The sequence below is a fragment of the Clavelina lepadiformis genome, chromosome 5, assembly GCF_947623445.1.
Source record: "Clavelina lepadiformis chromosome 5, kaClaLepa1.1, whole genome shotgun sequence".
Classification (NCBI taxonomy): domain Eukaryota; kingdom Metazoa; phylum Chordata; class Ascidiacea; order Aplousobranchia; family Clavelinidae; genus Clavelina; species Clavelina lepadiformis.
This window is the reverse complement of record NC_135244.1, coordinates 9,629,838-9,646,198: the sequence shown is the minus strand read 5'-3', so window position 1 is coordinate 9,646,198 and position 16,361 is coordinate 9,629,838. Positions and strand designations below refer to the sequence as shown.

The 16,361-nt window shown below is 34.2% G+C and overlaps 2 protein-coding genes across 4 annotated transcripts in view; both read left to right on the top strand.

The window, feature by feature from the left end:
* Window positions 1-1,795: 1,795 nt before the first annotated feature.
* LOC143460314 (solute carrier family 2, facilitated glucose transporter member 7-like) lies at window positions 1,796-5,273 on the top strand. 3 transcript variants are annotated; one of them, XM_076957774.1, is made up of 5 exons: window positions 1,796-1,879; window positions 3,088-3,212; window positions 3,330-4,033; window positions 4,153-4,553; window positions 4,785-5,273. In XM_076957774.1, exons 2-5 carry the CDS (start codon window positions 3,133-3,135, stop codon window positions 5,004-5,006), a joined length of 1,407 nt encoding a protein of 468 aa, XP_076813889.1. In that variant the 5' UTR covers window positions 1,796-1,879; window positions 3,088-3,132; the 3' UTR covers window positions 5,007-5,273. The 3 variants fall into 3 exon arrangements, with proteins under 3 accessions (XP_076813889.1, XP_076813888.1, XP_076813887.1); XM_076957773.1 differs by lacking the exon at window positions 1,796-1,879 and adding an exon at window positions 1,942-2,791 and having other exon boundaries at window positions 3,093-3,212; XM_076957772.1 differs by lacking the exon at window positions 1,796-1,879 and adding an exon at window positions 1,943-2,791.
* A 5,971-nt stretch (window positions 5,274-11,244) lies between these two features.
* Window positions 11,245-16,361, top strand: part of LOC143461199 (protein RRP5 homolog) — a 28,625-nt gene continuing 23,508 nt past the window's right edge. Inside the window, exons 1-6 of the mRNA XM_076959028.1 lie at window positions 11,245-11,424; window positions 13,974-14,123; window positions 15,030-15,188; window positions 15,566-15,686; window positions 15,994-16,122; window positions 16,233-16,348. Coding sequence (XP_076815143.1) covers window positions 11,326-11,424; window positions 13,974-14,123; window positions 15,030-15,188; window positions 15,566-15,686; window positions 15,994-16,122; window positions 16,233-16,348 — 774 coding nt within the window. The 5' untranslated portion in view covers window positions 11,245-11,325. The remainder of the gene's footprint in view (window positions 11,425-13,973; window positions 14,124-15,029; window positions 15,189-15,565; window positions 15,687-15,993; window positions 16,123-16,232; window positions 16,349-16,361) is intronic.

Genomic DNA, 16,361 nt, shown 5'->3' with positions numbered 1-16,361 from the left:
TGAAATCGTAAATCATACCAGACATGCCTGCTCTTGCAAATACCTTGAAGCCCCAACGATGAGGCTTATTTTTTATATATTGTTTGATCCCAGAACGCCCTTTGAAAGGGATCATCTGTTCATCAACAGAGTGGCGCTCTTCAGGCTCAAGCTGTGACATGGCATCACGCAGTCTTTTCAAAAGAGGGGACACTTTAAAAAGTGGATCGTAGTCTGGGTGGTCACGGGCCTTCATTTCGGCATTATTATTGAAGTGAATATATCTGAGATGATCTTGAAAGCGATTTCTTGACATTATGTCCGCTATCAAAGGAAAGCGAGAAAAATTGGACCAGTATGTGGTATATGCTCTGCAGGGAAAAATTCCTGTAAATAGCAATATTCCAAAGAACTGTTCTATTTCCTTTGCCGATGTACCAACAACTTTTCCATCTTTAGCCAGAGCATAACAGTTCGTTTGCTCTGCTATGTACGCCATGCAATCATCGTTTAAAAATAATTTAAAATACTGCAATGGTGTCGGGATTTCATCTGGTGGAGTTGAAAATTCACCTTTAAAAGAAACGTCTGGAAATGTGTATGCCTTTTTCCTCCATCTGTACTTTTTTTTCTGCTGTGTATTAGTTTGGTCCTCCCCCGCGTCCGTTTCAGAAGAGATGCAACTTAACAATACTTGATCTTCTTCCTCGTCGATTGAGCCACTTTCCTCCACTTCAATTTCTAATGGCCCAGCATTTATATCTTGAGCTGGAGTATAATCTGGATCAACGAGATCATCATCAACATACATTTTCTCTTCATCGTCATCGCCATCCTCTAGATCTGACTCAATTCCATCCGGCAGAAAAATATACTTAATCACGTCATCAACTCCAAATCTCTTAGCCATCTTATATAACAGGAACACAAGGAACTATAAACAGTAATTTTTAACAGATAAGCAGCAATAATCAAAGCTAAAATCAATCCTTCAAATCACACCAAATCACTTACACTCACTCGCCTAACTTACCATTGTTGCCGATTGGCAACAACGAAAATTAAAAAATTCTGAAAAGCGAAGTACTTGAAATGGAAGTCTGACCTTCTGGTTATAAGCTGTGCCATTCCTAACCAACATGTTCTCAAACAAAATTGAGGAATATAATCTGTCTATCCCTTATAAACTCTCACTAAACATGTTGCACTTTTAGCAGTTTCTACCAGCTCTCTGAGCACGAGTGTTAGTCAAAGCAAACCAAGAAAACTAAAAATTAGTCAAGCGAAACAAAAGTCTCAGAGCAGTCTGATAAGATTATATTTATGACCTAATCTTCCCATTGTTGCTGAATGGCAGCGGATAAGGGAGAAAAGCATCACAAAAGTTGATGTTGCCGAATGGCATCGCTGGGAAGGAAAGGGTTAACAACCTTTCAGCTTGCTCGATAGAGTAATTGAGGTATCTCGTACGTCGCACCAATTAAGCTTACCTACTGCGTTGGGTTCTGGATTATGACCTTTTGAATGCAAGAAAATGTTTCTTTTATTTTCTGCTTTTGTCATTTCCTTTACCAAATGTCCTAGCCTTGGTCTATTGTGGTTGACCAAGGAAATTGGCCTTTTAGTTACCAGTTGTCTGAGGGGAAACGTAAAAGTTTTTGTTCAAATATGTGTTAAATATATATTTGTCAGTCAAAGATCGCCGTTTTATGTCAGGATGAGTGGCAATATAGTCAGTACTTTGCATTTATTGCATGTGGAAGCATTTGCTGACATAACGAGAAAAGCACAGTTTTTATCACCTTTGCTGTTTAGGATATGTCGTACCACAGGTTACCTACTATACAGTAAACGAAAAATTGCTTTACCTTTCTGGGGTTAACTATGTCTTTCATACAAGGTAAAGTTGTTTCTGTACAATTAGCCTACCCCTAGCATCTTTAAGTTTAGTAGTTATTTTCCTTAAAACTTGCAAAGGCGAATTTTACAAAATGTTTCGTTCAGCATGTAATTACGCACAGTAGACGAGCCCATATATGAGGCAGATTACAAGTCACTTCCTTCGTAACAGGACCGTCAATTCATTATATGTTGCGTAACGTTTGGTATTTCATTTTTCTCACACTTAAAGTAGGGGAATTCACCACAGAATATTTTCGAACTAGGAACTTTAGGGTTAAATTTGCCTTTGTTTTGGAAAGTTTGTAATTTCCCAAACAATACTTTAATGCAGGGACTTTACCGCACATTGGTTTGAAACGTGACTATTTGTGGGAAAACACTTCCTTGATAACCTTAGAACGGTATTATCCATTGTCTATTGTTTTGCTTTTATCATTTTCCGTATGACAAGCGAAGTGTAGGCTATCACATGTAACTTATGAGGAAACTATAGCCTACATTCGAAACTTCGTTGGAATGTAAAAAATGTAACTCCAGTAACCCTTCCTCTTTTTGTAATATTAAATCGTGCCTGGCGAAAATTGGAGATGATCTAGTCGTATATTCAGAGGCAGCAGCAGAATTAGCAACATATACTAGGCTAAAGCCAGAAATATTAAAATTTTCAATAATTTTAGGCTAATATTTTTGAATTGATATAGGTAAAAATATTTTCCAGGCTGCAATATATTAAACGTTTATCAAACGGAAATTTGTAAAGAGTTTAGCAATGCCAAGAATAAATTCGAATTATTGCGTTTTTGTTACTTTGTTTACGCAACTCACGTTTTTCTTACCAGTGGCAGTTAATGTGGTTGCTTTGAATCCAACCGACGCAACAATTTCTCAGTTTGTAAATGCAAGTTTCCAGGTAATTCAGAAAGTATAGGCTAGATATTTATAATGGGAGTTTTCTTTTTTGTGTCTTTCAACACACTTTCCGAAAACCTACTTAAAGTCTCCGTAAACCAGTATGCTGTAGTTTGTAAGGAATTAAAATAGGATAAGTGAGGCTGTTAAAATAAATTCAAGTTTTTTCTTGAAATCCACATTTGAAATTAAAGCTATACCGGTAAACAATAAACAAGGTAAACGCAACAAGGGGGATATACAAACTTTTGCTGTATTTTGTGAAAAATGATAATTATGATTTTGTTATTTTTTTAGCATAGATGGAATCGCACCGGTGACAATGAAGAAGTTGGTTTTATCATGAGCATGGCAAAATCCATGATATTGGTTGGAGGTCTGGTTGGTGCATTTACAATAAAGTTTATGTTGCAGATCCTCAGGTTTGAATCTATATGATTTTTTTTCACTTGAGATTTGCTATAGGCTAATTCGTAATTTTCCGACTACTCTTCAGAAAAAAAGCTTTTTAGTAGACTTATTCTTAATCATTGTTTCAGTCGACAACAAAACTTAACCTTGCTTCACGTCATATTCGTTGTGTCATCTTTGCTGATGAGTGTTGCCACAAAGTTCGGAATGTCGTACGAGGCGCTGATCGTTGGTCGCTTTTTATGCGGATTTAGCCGAGGCTGTGGATTTACCCTCGTGCCTCTCATGATTGCAGAAACAACCAGCAGAAAAACCATAGCTCTGTACCAGGCACCTACGTTAGCCATTCTTCAGCTCGGAAGCGCGATTTCCAATTTCCTCGGGCTCCCATGGGTCCTAGGTGGAGAACAAACTTGGCCATTTTTTCTGGCCATGCCTGGTTTTTTTTCAATTGTCTATCTGATTGCTTCCCCCATGCTACCTGAAACAATCACTTACAAAATTCTGGAAGAGGAGAATGTTGAAGTTTGCGTCGAAAATCAATTCGCAAGACCATCGTTTAATTTACTGAAAAAATTGCGTGCCGGAAACTTGTCGACAGTTCAAAACGAGTATATTGACATGAAAATGGAATTAAGTGCTTCACTGCGTTCATCGCAAACTTCTTTCTGGAATGTTTTGATGGGGGAAAACAGCAGACGTCAACTGTTTGGAGCGATAGTTATTCTCACTACTCTTCAAAGTACAGGCGTCCAGGCTGTCACTTTATATACCGACACCATTTTTGAAGAAACTGGAATCCCAAAAAATCAGGCTACATATTATACAATCGGTACGTCGGGTAACCAACCGATTAAGCATGCAGCTAGTTTACCCAAGTTTTGTGGGATTGTATATTTAATTATTCATGTCAATCATCTTAAGATTTACACAAATACTTTTAATTTTTAGGTATGTTCGTATTAATGGCTTTGGTCTTATTTGCAAGTTCACCCTTACTAGTGCAGTATGGTGCTAGAAAAATGATACTCGTTGGTCTAACTGGTGCAGCCTTTTCTTTGGTGCTCTTAACCGTTTCTTTGAAGACCAGATCCTTTTGCCCAGATGTAATGACAAAAGTCAGTTTAACTGCTTTAATCCTTTATTCTTGTTTCGTCTCTTTTGGGCCCATGATGTGTTTTATGGGCTTCGCCACAGAAGTCACAACACAGTTGATTCGACCATCTGCCATGTGGATTGGTGGAATAGTCTGGAATACCATGGCTTCTGCTATTGTGTGGTCTACACCGTATATACTACAGGCCATACATGGTTACTTCTATCTGGTATTTGTCGGTCTGGTTATTTTCGACGTAAGTCTTTTTATTTTTTGATGGTGAAATGGTAAATATCAGCATGGTAATTTTCAAAAAACTTTCTATACAACGGCCTTATAGGCCTACACTGGTAGGCTCATAATACATTTCGGTATATGAAATGTCAGTGTTTTTAGGTAAGTTACTTATTAATAAGATTTGTTGGTAGAGACAAGTTTTCGAAAGCACTAGTATTCTAACTTCTGTATTTTGCTATTCTATGTATAGGTGCTGTATATTAAGTTTTACGTACCAAGCAATACTACCGCACGTTATCAAATCATCACCAACGAACCTGTGGAAAACTTTGAAGAGGTTACTCCACTGCTTTCGAGCGAAATATTCAGACAGGAAAAGACTGCAAATTACCATGCAGAAAATAGTCCATCATTTCGCGGGAAAAACAAATATTATGGTAGTGCGTCATCCAATTGCTCATTGCCAAATTAAGGAGCTGGTTTTAAACTTTTTGCAATTCGGTTGCAATGTCAGTCAGTTATTGAATAAAACTGCAGCGAGCTGCAACTGCCATTTATGATTAAGTTAGTTGCAAAAGTTACCGTTTGCTGGTTTTCGCTTATCATCCCCTGTTTTATATGTAAATAGTGTGATGTAAACAATATTTAAGGTTTATTGTATTAATCTTTAAAATACTTTCTATATTTACGTATAATATTGAAATAAATTTTCAAATACAAATAAAACAAGCTATATTTAGAGCGCGTGAAAACTACAGAACCCCGAAAACGCAAATGACATATCTCCTAAGCTTATAAGTTATGAAAACGAGGGAAATAAGTGGATAAATACAGTTAGGATATATCGTCGTAAAAATGCAATAGGTAGGCTATAGGTAATAACTATAGCGATATACCTTTTAACTCAAATATGACTGGTTTGGATTTAACAATCATTAAATTCTTTTTACCAAAATAGCGGAAGTGTGTATTGTTGAATCTAACATACTGTAGCTTGCTTTATTACACAGTAAGCCTAATCACAAATGTTTTATTTAAGCATAAGTTTTTTTTAAATTGCAAAATAAACATTTCCTACAGCTACATATCATATTAGGGCAAGATGAGGCAATGGCCAAGCAATGTTTGCAAATAGTTTTGTAAGACGATAGTTGGATTCAGTTGGCCTAAATTCTGTTTAATTGTACATACAAAGGTAGGTTTACAGTTTTTTGGTTTATTTTTCCAAAATAAAAGAAAGTTGAACCATTATTGTTTATGGAAAGAACATCCGATCTTCAACAAAAAATTAATAGGGTACACAATTTTTCGTGATGGCTGCACATTCACATACTGTACGGCTACGAAAACTACATGTAAATATTATGGAATGTAGGCTACATGTGTGTAGGCCTGTAACAAAATTATTAATTATCAAAAGTAGGCTGTATCACAAATAAACTCCATTGAATTCCTGAAAACAGAAATTCCACACAAGGATAAGAACGTTAATTGGCTACACTTTGGCCACATCTGCATTTGTTTGGAAGAGTTTTGACATTGCTGGTATGGAACAAGCATTGGCGTATTTAGGATTGCGTTGAGGGGAGTGGAGTTCAAAAGTTTGTAAAAGCTGAATCTAAAATTACCATGTTTTTATACATATCCTCAAGGCATTAACGCTTTAATAGATGCACTGTAAGGTGAGAACTGGGCGGTTTTCTAAAGAAAGCTGTTTGAGATCGATTGCACGCTTCTGAATTTACTAAGTTTAAAAATAAATTATAATAAAACAAAAATACTAAATATACATTAAGAATTTGTGAAATTTTGGACATATGTCTGTTTTTTCATGAAAAACCACGTCACACTTTAAACGTTTTTACAATCGACACATTATGTTTTACTAGAAATTAGGACAAAAGGTTGCTTTGTGTTTACCGTTTATTATCCGGTTAACTAAAACACAAATATCCGGATAATAAATATTATTGATATCCAAACTAACCTTATCTATGACGATGTTTTTATAATTGTAGTGTTTATTTTTCGTCATTAACTGTGTGAAGCGAAAGTTACGATACTAATCGTTATAGTTTTGGCTGTCCCTGCCGATGAGTAATGAGTAATGACTAATGAGTCTCTCGGGACGAGCTTCTGTCGAACAGCCAACTTGGACGACGGCTGACAGAGCTTTCGTGGCCGTCGTTCCGTTTCGAGAGCGCAACTCATCTCTTCTCATTATGAAGTTGTGTGTCTTTCACGGCAGCACAATCACAGGGATCGATCGGCCAACACGTATAAGAAAATAAAACTTTATTGAACCTATAGCTTAAGAAAAAATTCAAAAACTGAATGACTTGGTAAACGATGAACGGAATAAGGCAAAGCAATCAACGCGGAATTAACTATGGAATGTAAAGAATTCAGTAAAACAAAGAAATTTAAGGTAATTGTCCAATGTCGTGTCGTTGAAAGGGTACTAGCCGCCACATAGTTATAGTACAATAAAATATTATTAAAACTTAAGAAAATGCTTAAAAAGTCATCTAATGTCAAGCTGTGACAATTTGTTGTTTTTCTTTATTTTGTAATTAAGCATGAAGTTGACCAGAAGACAAACGTTTAGTCATGATAAATAGTGGCGTTACCGACATAAAAATAAGTGATTTTCAAGACAATATGGGAGAATGGGTTTTGACGAAAACATAAACAACTGTTTTCAGCAATTTGATTATATATTTTCCATGAAGGCATCCAATATAATGATTCATCTTTATTTCAGTTAAAAGATTATCACAAAGAAAAAAAGCTGGAAATACGTCACATGGTGGAAAACTGTAAGTGAAACTTTTATTATTGGTGAATATGCAGGTAAAACACTGCAAATTGTTATTGAAATGTGTAAAGGTAAACATTGTAAAGTTGCATTTGAGAGTCCACTCCAACATTTTACGCTTTTAATAAATCAAATGGAATTCCACAAGAATTTTGCACTCGAAATTAAGTTTATTACTACAGAGATGTTTATTACTACTACATTATGACCTCATTGTTGTAAAGCTAATGACATATTTCTTGGAACAACCTGTGGACGGTTTCAGTTTAATAACATTTTGCAACCTGAGAAATGAGCACGTTGTCCAACATCACCTGTTGAACAATATCATTTCTGTGCAGTTAGAGACCTACTTACCATAACCAATATAGTACGAATATCATGATATCATGTATGGCAAGCAATAGCATCACTGAGCTTGTTGGATTGAGTCTATTGTTGAGTTTCAAAAAAGTATACTCAATTGAATTTTTTTTCATCATTTGTTGTTATAATTCTTAATTATTATTATTATCATTATGAATCCAACGTCTTAAATAAACTTTTTATAAATCTGTATTTAAAACAAAATCAATATATTTTCGTTCTATTTTATTTCTAAATTATTCGCTCATTCGTTTCATCAAGTTGACTAAATTCATTATGCGAAATAATAGTTTGCTGACTCGCAATAGTTTGTCACTTCAACGTAGTTGAGCGCACCACACTGGCAGTCTGGAACCGCTCTATTGGTAGCAACGCTTGCTGAAAAAAAAACATACGTCCTTGGAGAAATAGAGCTGGATCTACACAAGATTTTTCGCCAGTGAATTTTACGATTGTTTAACTTCGCCAGCTCGCTAGCCCACTTGATGAAGAGAAAGTGGGTTACACGTATGGCGATAGCGGGGCTATATTAATGTTTTTTTTGGATGACATAAAGCCAAAAGCTTTAATTGTTTGTTTATAATTCCTTTTGTCTACTTTACTTTTGACTTTGTTACTTATGCCATCCCTTTTTGTTTCCTTAATTCAGCACAACGTTTATAAAGTCCAAATTCTCATATCCCGAAATGTAGTTGCAATTACATAGGAAGAAATTATCATGTCATTTCCACAAATAGGCTACACTTTTTAGATAGACCTTTCATAAAACCAGATTTTTCAAAAGAGAGCTTTTTGTCAGAAGTACGATTAAACCAAGATCATTTCTATTTATCCTTTCTAACCAGTAACAATTTGATAACACTATTTACATCACAGAACTATGTCACAAGAACACGTTTAAATTTGTAACACTCAACGTGTAGCCTACTACAAGACTTGAAAAGTAGGCTAGTCTATACCACACGGATTTGTATAGCCACCGAACACAACACGCGTATTTTTAAATAACACATTTTTCCTAGCCAGAGAACAAAAAATTGCTTACTTAAAAACGTCATTATCTAAATTATTACAATTTACTATTACAATCGCCATACCCGAAACAAATATAAAATTCACTCGTACCAGGCCAACTCACAATAGCTGCACCGATAGATATCTTATAAATAATATATAATATATAAGATATCTATAGCTGCACCTAACAGCACGAAAATTCCCCTTTCCTGAAAACCCAGTCTATTGGAACAGAAGTTATCAGCCTTTATGCACGTGGTTTGCTGTTCCAAGCAACAATAACAGAGTCTAAGACTCAGAGTAGATGCTAATATTTTATTGTAGGCGTTTCATGTAATAACTATACTTATTCTCAATGCGAGATAGAATTAATTTCAGCCTGATCTTAGTTGAATCGTGTTATTTGCACGTTGGGTTTTGTGGCCGTGCTAACCATTGATTGTCTTTATCATGTGTTAACATCATTCTTACACGTTTTAAGCCTTTGGGCTTTGCTGCTTTTTCCCGTCATTGTCTACTGGCTGCGTTTTTCAATGGGTCAACCATAAAATGTGTATCAAATTCAAGCGCATGTCATTGCTTCTAACTCTGCGAAAGATTTAAAAATGTTTTACCTATGATCGAAGACTATAAAGACCCTCTATTAGCAAATGGCATAAAAAATTTTCGCAGTTACCAGCGTAGAACGTGCCACAACAAAGTTCAGACAGCCAATGCGAAACATGTTATTGGCCTAAAGTCAATAGCCTGACAAAATATGTTAAGATGAGAAGGTCAGACCACATGCATTGAGCTTATGTTTTTTTAAGCTAGTATGTAGTTAGATGAAAGATAGATCAACAAAAGGACATAAAAGGCGATAATTTTTTTTTTTTTGTTTTTTATAATTACCGGTGCACACTATTAGGGACAAATCTGTGTGCGCCTGATTTAGGACGTTTGATCATACAGAGTGCAGCAATATTGATGTTAGCGTTGAATTATATGTTAGTTTTCAACTTAAAATGACATGGTAATTTTTTCAATGTCGTTTTAGTTAGTCGTTGAACACTTAGGCTATAATCTCTGGAAATAACAACATTGATCTGCCAAAGTGAAGAAGTTACAATACCAATTTAAAGAACAAATACGGTAGCTTACGAATTAAAATATTTGCCAATTTTTAACTTCAAATGTCACTGGTTTGTATTTCTTGACAGCTGCATAACCAAGATAAATTTCAAAGACACTTTTGAGTCAAATTTGAAAGACTTTATTATAAGCCTTTGGGGACCAAATAAAAAGCCGCTTAATAGTCTAAACTTATCCTCTCAAAAGAAATTATATATATTTCCATGTTTATTTTAATTTTCCATTTATATATTTCCATGTTTATATACATGAAACTTCATCAGCTATTCTTACCTTCAAGATTATCTTTATCAAAAAATGTTTTGCGCAAAACACTGGAATGAATAAGCAAGGTTGGTTTCATCTATAATCAGGATTTCCATACCATCCTTATTTCTAAGGTTTGTCCTTATTTTCAGGGACTGTATCTTAGAAAATATTATTGTTCTTATTTGTAAGAAATGGCCTAAGTATTAAATATGCGAGCCATTGCACACCTGAGTTAGTAGGTATGCACACCCGGATCTCGCAAATCCTGTCATAAAATACAGGTTGGAAATGCCATAATATTTTCACCAACCCTAAATTAATCTAAAACTAGTCCTCCGAGTCTAACCTTTCATGACTGAATTACCCTCCAAACTTAATTTCTCTATATTCCAGGGAGTCAGATAAAAATAATAAAAAGCACTTTTGTATTTTTGATTTACTTCATCACTTCCGCAATTTATTATTTCCACGCTTTTGTAGATTAGTAAAGTTTGTTATTTCTGCAGATTAGTATTTACTAATTAATCTAAAATTAACTGGTTTCCCCTGTTTCACTGGAAAAATCGTACTGCTTCTTAATCTTAGTTTAACTTCAATTAGACTAAGTTAAATAACTAAAATTACCTTTTTTTGTATCGCCATTTTTCTATAACTTCACAAGCTATTTTTAACAACGGGTTACAGTCGCCGAGAAAAGCGCCATAACTTTGCCACACCGTTTTGTACATGTTATGGCGGGTTTGGCCTGATTTTAGCCGTCTTGCATCTAGTCATAGCTGCTGATTCTAGCCATACTGCATCATCAAGATTTTGTTGAAAAGTGTGATTTTTTTGGCTGGTTATGACCAGGTTCAAGTTACTACAGGTTATTACCTGTGAATTGAGAAAATAATTCTTATTTTCATTGTAAAATAACATGGGCCAACTCTGATAATTTTTTTAAACTATAGATTAATTTAAAACTTATTCCCTTAAACCCAAACTCTCGCCTTTCAGATTCTTATTACTATAATTATGATTGAAGTTAACAGGATTATGTCCAAAAATACATTGCAAGTTTCAGGTTTAAATAAAGAGCTGTTGATATGTCACATAGGAATAAGACTATGGGAATATTTTGCAAACTTAGATGTTTAGAACATACATTTGAATTTTTTGATAATTTTTTTAAGCGTCTTTGTAGTATTTTAACAGAGTATAAAAATTGAAAATGGATGATGATGAATGTTTTCCACGAGGTTTTCCTATCAAGACAATAACAACTACTAAGAAAAAACCTGCATTTGAGAAAAATGAAAACCTATTTCAGGTAGCATACGTATGGATTGATGTGCATTACAAATATCTAAATGTATTATATTTACTGCCAGAATCTCTGAGAACATTTAGCTGAGGCTGTATCATAGTTTATGTCAAAAGTTTGTTTATATAGTTTTTGCAAATATGTATTTATAAATAAGTTAAATATTTTCCAAAAGAACATTAATCACATTGATGGTCAATTATTTTCAACAACAGTGGGACCGACTCGCCTAATAGATTTATTTTGATTTTTTGTCCACCCAAGCCTGCTATTTCACTTGCCATAAACTTTGTTTTTCTGCTAATGTTTCTGTGTTGACAAATGAATCAATCTATCAGCTGCTCAGTGGTAGCAACCAACAACTGTCCATTCTTCTCCAGGGTTAACATTGCAAACAACCTTTCCAATCCACCTTGCAAGAACCGAACAGTCCTGAACAGATTTTAGAACATTGAAGTTTAAATCTTAATAGTATTTTTGAAGTGTAGCATATTTTTGCAAAAAATTAGCAAAACACAGTTGAAATAACATTTTTGACAATACTCTACTTGCAAATTTGATTAAAGTGAGGGGGAAATCGGAAAACAACTTGGCCTTTAATGAAAGAGTAATTGTCATTTATTATACTGGTGAAAGAACTTTTACTAGTATGTAGTAGGGATATACCGCGAGGAAGATTATTCGGGTTTGCAAACCCGAATATCATGTAGGTCGACATGAACGAATCCCGAATATATTCGTATTAGAACCAAACAATAAAATTTTATCCAAAAGTTATCAAGTCTTGTTTGTAACGTGATGTAATTGTTAAACAAATCGCTTTGTTTCAAAAAATAATGTTTAAAAAAAAAACGATTGCAAAAGCAAAAACGTGAGGAAAATGACTTTCGTTGTAAGAACTGCTGACTCTATTTTAGCTTCACCGGGAAACCAGATCATCACTTTCTCCCAAAGTCAATAAATTTATAAGTAATATTGTAGTCAGTTTCGTCATTGTTACTATTTGTGTTTGCCCAAATCTTCCACAAAGACGATATTCGGCGAATCTATTTGGGTTTGGGTTTGTATCGGCCCATCCTTAGTATGTAGTGGTTAAGCAGTTATTGCCATAAATAAGTAGCAAAAACCTAAATTTAATTGTGATGTTTAATTATGATAAGGATGGCGGTACTTATTATGTCACATTAAAAGAAACAATAGTGATCGCTTAGCTCATACGTGTCAAACTCCCGGCCCGCTTTACAATAAAACTTGGCCCGCAATGCTATTTTAAACATTGAACTATTTCCGGCCCGCGAGATCATTATACAGTATAACTTACTTTTTTCAAGCAAGAAACAAGATTATTACAAATCGCACAATACAGCAGCACAACAGTTGCCCCATCATACGATAGAATAAAGTGATTTATTCTAACACTTGTAATCTGGGCTGCTTTTTTCTTTTTTGTTTGTTAATGCTTTTTGCAAGGAGATGAATGAAACATAATGATGTAAGAGAAGAATAATCAAAAATAGCCCAGTCAAAAATGGTCAAAACTATCAAAAATTTGGTGTTGTTTCGCTTCCTTTTCCAATTCTTGTACTCATGTCACAAAACGTTTAATCACGTTTTATCCTTACGGCCCACAGCGTTAAATAAGTTATGAGTTTTGGCCCTTGGTGTGATTGAGTTTGACACCCCTGGCTTAGCTATTTGTATCAAGTATGAATCAAATGTTTCCTGTGGCCGACAAGTAAAGAGTAATAGGTATAATTATAGCATACTTAAGTGTATAACGGGAGATCTAACAGTAAGAGAAGAGAAGAGAACAGGAGAGAAGAAGATTTAACAGTAATGACTCCGCTCAACTTCAGATAAGCTTCTGAAACTTTACTCAACAGTGACAAAACGCATCATCAAACTAGATTACGATTAAAAACACAATGATCAAGCGCGTCATTAAACAACTCTTTATTCTTACTTCTTATTCTTAATTTATACATTTAACCAATCGTTCGCAAAGAAATCAAATGTTTGTAATTCAGTTGGTCAATTAATTAACAACTAAGATTTAATAACTTGCGTCAAGTTACTTTCCTGAGACTCGAGTCAAGTCAAGTCATTTCAAGCAATCACTCAGTCATCAGGCATATTGTTTTTAAATTGTGATGTCATAATCACTGTCATCTTCGTCTTAGTCCAAATTTGTGATACAATTTTGGCAATAACTGGTTAACCACTACATACTGTTAAAAATCCTTTCACTAGTACTTTATATTTATTGAAAACTACTCTTTGGTTTAAGGCCAACTTGTTTTTGGACTTGCCCCTCACTTAAGAGCCTTCAGCCTATTTTTTTCTGGTAATGAGTTAGTTTATTATTCCTGTATTTTTGTTCGTCTATAATTTACTTAAATATACTTAAATACTGCAATTTAATCCCATATGCAAGATGCAAGCCTCAAAATTGACATATATCTGAAACCATTTTGCGTGGCAAAATTTTAGTCAAAAATTGTGATTTTACTGAACTGTGATTGTGATTTGTGAATAAGATGTTAATGTTATTACAGACCAAGTGGATGAAGAATGAAAAAGGTGACAGAGGAAAAAAATCAGTCAAAAGAAAGACTGACATTGAAGCTCCTAACTGGCCTAATTTAAAACAAGAAGATTTTGAAAGTGAAGAGAAGGTGGCAATTGTTGACTACCTTCAATTCAAAGTAAGATGTTCTATTTTTAAAATTGACAGTTCTGGTTTCTAAACCAAAATTAACAGATTGTTACTGTTTGTCATTGACAAAAAGCTTAACATTATGGAAATTTGTAACCTCTTTGAAACCTTTAAGATTGTAGCCTTATGTACAGTATAAAAATATATTTGCAACAAAATTTATGACCCTATCCTATCTAGTGGTATTCACAAAATGTTGATTTTGGATGATATACAATAATTACATAAAGACTGTTTAGTATTTTGCCCTGAATATTCCATGTGTGTTGCTCTTGGCCATCAGTTAATATCTTCAGTGACTTACTGTATGTCACGAATGTACTGTGCTTAATGTGCACTCTTTGCACAGTTAGCAAATTGTGTAATTTTACTGGCACTTTGGAAGCGCAGTATATACAACAGAGATTTTAGGAAATACCTTAACACAGAAAAAGTAGTTTAGTAGAAAAATATGAGCCAAAATTTGTAAGTAACTGAAAAAGATAAAATAGACCACTGATGAGAGACACGTAAGTATAAATATTACAAACAAACGGTAATGTAACAATGTTACTTAATATTGCCATAACTTTCTCACCCCAAATGAGCAGTTATGTTTAATGGAAACAATAATTTTATCTGAGTACATTTATTGGATAATCTGTTGGTCATAAATATTGAAGGTGGATTTGTCTAGCAGTGTTTTATCCATATCTTATGGTATGATGGAGTAGTCTGCCCCAACAGAGTGACAGAAAATATTATGTGTTATTGTTGTCAATCTATCTCAGTCATGCTCCAGTGTTAATTCCGTAATTATCCAGTGAAAATATGAACCTTTGGTTTCTCATACTGAATGAAATTTAATTATCATTAGTTTTACAGGTTTAGCTATCAGATTTGTAATTTTTATTAGAAACTTCATGAAGGCATGCTTTTGTTGGGTTCTGTGAAAGAAGTTCATGAACTGGAATTGGTGATTAGTTTACCTAATTTCCTTGTCGGCTATGTGAAAGCTACTAAGATATCTGGACTTTACACTTCTGTACTCCATCAGCAGTTGCATTCAAATGAGGTAGTTTTTCAAATGATTCATTGTAGAAGTTTATCTCTCTGTAGTTCAGTAGTTACCAATAGGACTTGTTGTTTAAATTTGTTGCAAAACCAATTAAAGTTTTAAAGGGTATATATCCATTAAAGTAACTGCACGAAACATTTTTAAAAATGTTTAGGAAAGTATTTATTAGTTGAATTAAGTGAATCGCCCTGCTCGTACAAAAGATGTCAGTTACATGTCAATTTAGGGTGAGCAACAATTTGTGGCTATTGTGCGCAATTTATTATGTTTAGGTATGTAGCACTATTGTTTTCTGCAAGTGTTGTTCTGACTGTGATGCATCTTTAAAAACACTTTTGGTGAATAATGTAAACAATATGATTACTTCTTTTTAGACTGCACCAAGTCTTTCTAGTTTGTTTGAAGTTGGTCAGCTTGTGGTTTGTTCCGTTTGTGGACTCAATCCAATAACAAAAAGCATCCAGCTAACCATAGATCCACAAGTGGTTAATACTTGTAAGTTGAGTAAATTTATTTCTCACTCCATTAGGTAAAACTCAGAGAGTGCATACTTCTGCCAATACAGATTTTGACGCTGTTTGCTATTGTAAGAAATGCAGCAATATTTTGTGGTAGTTTGTTACCATAATTCATTTAGTATTGCCAAATGCCTTCATTTACCTTTCCCTTTCGGTATACTTCTATTTGAGGGCAGTTTATAGTTGAATATAGCCCAGTTATCTTAAAACTTAACACAAAGCAATAACTAAATTCAAATTTTTATTATATATACAGAAATGTTTGTCTTGTTTTAATTTGTCAGATCTTTCACTCACTAAACTAAAGTCAGGCATGATGATTAGTTGTTCGGTGAGATCCATTGAAGACCATGGATATGTCGTGGATGTGGGGAAGAAAGAAGTAAATGCTTTTATATCAACCAAACAGTCTGGTGAGAATCATTGTGTGATTTTAAGTAACTATCACAGATTGCAGGACTATATAGATTTTATTTGGTTAAAAAAAGTTTAAATTTTAATAGAAGTCTCATTGTTTTTTTAGATCCAGATGTGTCTCTAAAGCCTCTTCAAGTTATTCGTTGTGTAATCACTGGTGTGAAAGGTGAAGGAAAAATTTTAATGCTTTCAAATGCAGAAAAGAAAATGAATAAGTCTATGGTAAAAACAATTT